Genomic DNA, 841 nt, shown 5'->3' with positions numbered 1-841 from the left:
TTAGTTGTAGCTGGATTTCACAATGAAGTTGTGCTTCAGTTCTGATAGCTGAGGTGTGTATTCTGGAATTTCTCTCTTTCCAGATAGCATAAATCAAAGCATGAAACACTAGTTTACAAATTGAATTAAGTCTCCTGTTTGTGGTGGGAGACTTAATCCAATTTAAAAAACTATCGAAAGTGCTTGGAGGGAGAGGTTGAAAGTGGTCAAAGAATCGAGTCCAGAGATTGTAAGAGTAAGGACAATCAAAGTATAGGTGGTTCTTTGATTCGTTACCTGACTGGCAAAGTAGGCAAGCAGGTGGGACTGGTAGACTCCATCTCATCATTCTATCCCTTGTAGTGAGTCTATCTTGGACAGTAAGCCAAGCCATGAATGCCATTTTAGGAATGCACTCTTTAAACCAGATTTGTGTGTGCCAAGTGACCGGATTACCAGGAGGATGCTGATGCCGCCATGTTTTAATTGAGGAGAATTTAGCATGATTTTGGTCTGCATCAATCTTCCAGTGGAAAGTATCATCATCAGCTTCTTGAAGTGGAGGGACTTGACCTTGCAAACAAATCCGAAGTAAATGAACCAGAGAATGACGGTTTCTTGGAAGATTCCAACCGCCGTTTGAAGAAGCATCACTAACCCGAGCTTGATAAGAAATTTCGGTGACTCTCGGGCCCTGATCACCAACAATGTTTAACAGAGAACCAAGTCCTGTCCAGTTGTCATGCCAGAACAAGGCTTGTCTTCCCGAAAGAATATTGCAACCCACATAAGGCCTTGCTAGCGGTCTCAACTTTAAGAGACCCTTCCAAATGCAACTTCCTGAAGAACGAAAATCAGACAT

The 841-nt window shown here is 42.3% G+C and overlaps 1 protein-coding gene across 1 annotated transcript; it reads right to left on the bottom strand.

The window, feature by feature from the left end:
- On the bottom strand, nucleotides 1-841 carry LOC147941751 (uncharacterized). The gene is made up of 2 exons (XM_087458633.1): nucleotides 277-841; nucleotides 1-62 (listed from the first exon to the last, which is right to left on the bottom strand). Exons 1-2 carry the CDS (start codon nucleotides 839-841, stop codon nucleotides 1-3), a joined length of 627 nt encoding a protein of 208 aa, XP_087314759.1.

The sequence above is a fragment of the Camelina sativa genome, chromosome 7 (assembly GCF_030686135.1).
Source record: "Camelina sativa cultivar CO46 ecotype springtype chromosome 7, ASM3068613v1".
In the NCBI taxonomy this organism is placed as follows: domain Eukaryota; kingdom Viridiplantae; phylum Streptophyta; class Magnoliopsida; order Brassicales; family Brassicaceae; genus Camelina; species Camelina sativa.
This window is presented reverse-complemented; position numbering and strand designations above follow the sequence as displayed.